At 55.9% G+C, this 311-nt stretch overlaps 1 protein-coding gene across 1 annotated transcript in view; it reads left to right on the forward strand.

Annotated features, from left to right (window-relative positions):
• The first annotated feature begins 223 nt into the window (after positions 1–223).
• MCUR1 (mitochondrial calcium uniporter regulator 1) overlaps positions 224–311 on the forward strand; it is a 16688-nt gene continuing 16600 nt past the window's right edge. Inside the window, exon 1 of the mRNA XM_017730633.1 lies at positions 224–296. Within this exon, the coding sequence (XP_017586122.1) occupies positions 224–296 (73 nt within the window). The remainder of the gene's footprint in view (positions 297–311) is intronic.

Genomic DNA, 311 nt, shown 5'->3' on the forward strand with positions numbered 1-311 from the left:
GGGCACCTGTTCAATGGTTAAGGCCCCAGACCCAGCCAGTTGCCCACCCCTGCGCATTACTCGGTTAATAACTTCAAGCCCCGAAATCTCAGTTCCACTGCACAGCGACAAGTTTTGTCTGAAATTGTTTGTCTGGTTTGGTAGTTATGGGGTTACAGTGGCCGTGCTGCACTGACGGTAGAACTAGATGATCTCAAAGGTCTCCTGCAGCCTTGACGATGCTATGACCCCACGATTTTCCGATTCCATGACCGGGGGACTGCCCGTCTCCACCGGATCGAGCCCGCACCGCCCTCGCAAGCACCGCCCCG

Source organism: Corvus brachyrhynchos, unplaced genomic scaffold (genome assembly GCF_000691975.1).
Source record: "Corvus brachyrhynchos isolate BGI_N302 unplaced genomic scaffold, ASM69197v1 scaffold43, whole genome shotgun sequence".
In the NCBI taxonomy this organism is placed as follows: Eukaryota; Metazoa; Chordata; class Aves; order Passeriformes; family Corvidae; genus Corvus; species Corvus brachyrhynchos.